This window comes from Notolepis coatsorum (genome assembly GCF_963971535.1).
Source record: "Notolepis coatsorum genome assembly, chromosome: 1".
NCBI classification, from domain to species: domain Eukaryota; kingdom Metazoa; phylum Chordata; class Actinopteri; order Aulopiformes; family Paralepididae; genus Notolepis; species Notolepis coatsorum.
Window position 1 is genome coordinate 197130973 of NC_140165.1, and position 2103 is coordinate 197133075.

At 48.6% G+C, this 2103-nt stretch overlaps 1 protein-coding gene across 1 annotated transcript in view; it reads right to left on the reverse strand.

Annotated features, from left to right (window-relative positions):
- The window catches only part of gria4a (glutamate receptor, ionotropic, AMPA 4a), a gene marked incomplete at both ends in the record, with an annotated part of 485354 nt that extends 484733 nt beyond the window's left edge, over positions 1-621 (reverse strand). The window contains one exon of the mRNA XM_084308626.1: positions 525-621. Coding sequence (XP_084164752.1) covers positions 525-621 — 97 coding nt within the window. The remainder of the gene's footprint in view (positions 1-524) is intronic.
- Positions 622-2103: the final 1482 nt, after the last annotated feature.

Here is a 2103-nt window from a genome sequence, read left to right on the forward strand (position 1 = left end):
GCTAGGAGATGGGCCTGGATGTGGACTTGGAGGCGTGCTAGGAGTCGGGGCTAGGAGGAGGGAGGCTAGGAGGTGTGATAGGAGTCGAGATAGGAGGAGGCAGGATAGGAGTCAAGCTAGGAAGCAGCAGGCTAGGAGACGAGCTAGGAGCTGAGCTAGGCAGGTTAGCTGGTCTGACTCAGGATAGTGCGAAAAGACGAAAGAAAGATGCTGCAGCTGCTGGAGAGAGAGAGAGAGAGAGATATCATCAAATAGCCTAGAGTAAGGTTGTTAAGGAGAGAGGAGAGATGTGTCTTCTCCAGTAGGTCCTCTGACTATAGCTATGTCAGGGTTTCATTAACTCCGTTAGAATCCAGTGAAGTCAGGAGTTCCGGTCCAAAACTGAACAGGGAAAGTGTTCTGTCGTCCGCCCCCCCCCCCCCCCCCCCCCCCAGTTTCAGTGTGTGTGTGTGTGTGTGTGTGTGTGTGTGTGTGTGTGTGTGTGTGTGTGTGTGTGTGTGTGTAACGGTAACGGTCCAACTCACCTATCTGCACTGAGCTGGGGAAAGCCCCCGCTGCACGCCCCCACAGGGAGGAAAACACCCCCAAAGAGTGGCAAAAAAAAAGAATAATAATCCTCATTTTCCTTCTTCAGCCTCTTTCAGAAACAGTTCAGAGACATGGACAAGGAGAGAGAGAGAGAGAGAGAGAGAGAGAGAGAGAGAGAGAGAGAGAGAGAGAGAGAGAGAGAAAGAAAGAAAGAAAGAAAGAAAGAAAGAAAGAAAGAAAGAAAGAAAGAAAGAAAGAAAGAAAGAAAGAAAGAAAGAAAGAAAGAAAGAAAGAAAGAAAGAAAGAAAGAAAGAAAGAAAGAAACCCTGGGTTTTCAGCAGTTCCATGGTGGGGTTCATTTGGTCCTTCCCCTGCAGTGTGCCGCTGGAGACAGAGCTGCAGTCCGGAGCTACAAGATGGGGGGGATAAAGAGAAGAGGGGAGGAGAGAGAGAGAAGAGAGAGAGGGGGGGGGGGTGAAGGAGAAACTCGCTAGAATGATGAAAAGCGACTAATGGAGCCTGCATAGAGGGACTGGACATGCGCGTCTCTCTCTCTCTACACCCCTCCTCTCTCTCTGCACCCCTCCTCCCCTCTTCGCTGTCTCTCTCTCTCCTCAGCCTGTCATCTTTCAGTGTCTGTTATGGTGAATCCTACAGCTCTATTGATAAAACTGGTGAATCTGACATGCTGCTTGTATTAACAATGCTGTGTGTGTGTGTGTGTGTGTGTGTGTGTGTGTGTGTGTGTGTGTGTGTGTGTGTGTGTGTGTGTGTGTGTGTGTGTGTGTGTGTGTGTGTGTGTGTGCGTGCGTGTGCGTGTGTGTGTGTGTGTGTGTGTGTGGACAGTCTCAGTGGATGTACTGAATGGCTGCATGGCTTGTGCCCGGCGTGCGCCTGACAGCAGCGTTTACACCGGAATGAAGCTCCAAATGTACGAACCGTCACCCCGGTGTGTGTTCATCACCACGCACACCACTGGGTTACAAACCTCTGTTTTCATCCTGTCCCAGATGTACTCCCCTCTCTCTCTCTCTCTCTCTCTCTCTCTCTCTCTCTCTCTCTCTCTCTCTCTTCTCTCTCGCTCTCTTATAGCTGCGGTGCAGAACCAGCCGCATCTCGCGCAGAGAGCAGCAGAGACCGGAAGGCGGGAGGGGAATTGTCCTCCTCTGCGTGCAGCTGGCGGGATGGGAGGCTACAGCAGCATGCGCCCCAGGTCTTATCTTCCCGCCAAACATGAAGGCATCCATGAGGAGATTGAGGACAAACATCTGGACTGAAAAGATATACATACAGAAATACAAACAGAGACCAAAATATCTCAATCCCTAAGAGTAAGAGAGATTGAGCGAAGTGTATATATATATATATAAGGTGGGCATAGATAATTTTTTTTAATCTAGATTAATCTATCTGCAATCCTGGATTTAATCTAGATTAATCTAGATTAAAATGGCTAAAAAAAAAAAAAAAACCCTGCCGAAGGCATTCAAAATATGTGTGTTCTACCCAAATAATGACCAGAAGTAAGTCCTTACTTTTTCTTTCCTCCTTATGTTTCTCAGGCCAGGTGGCCCA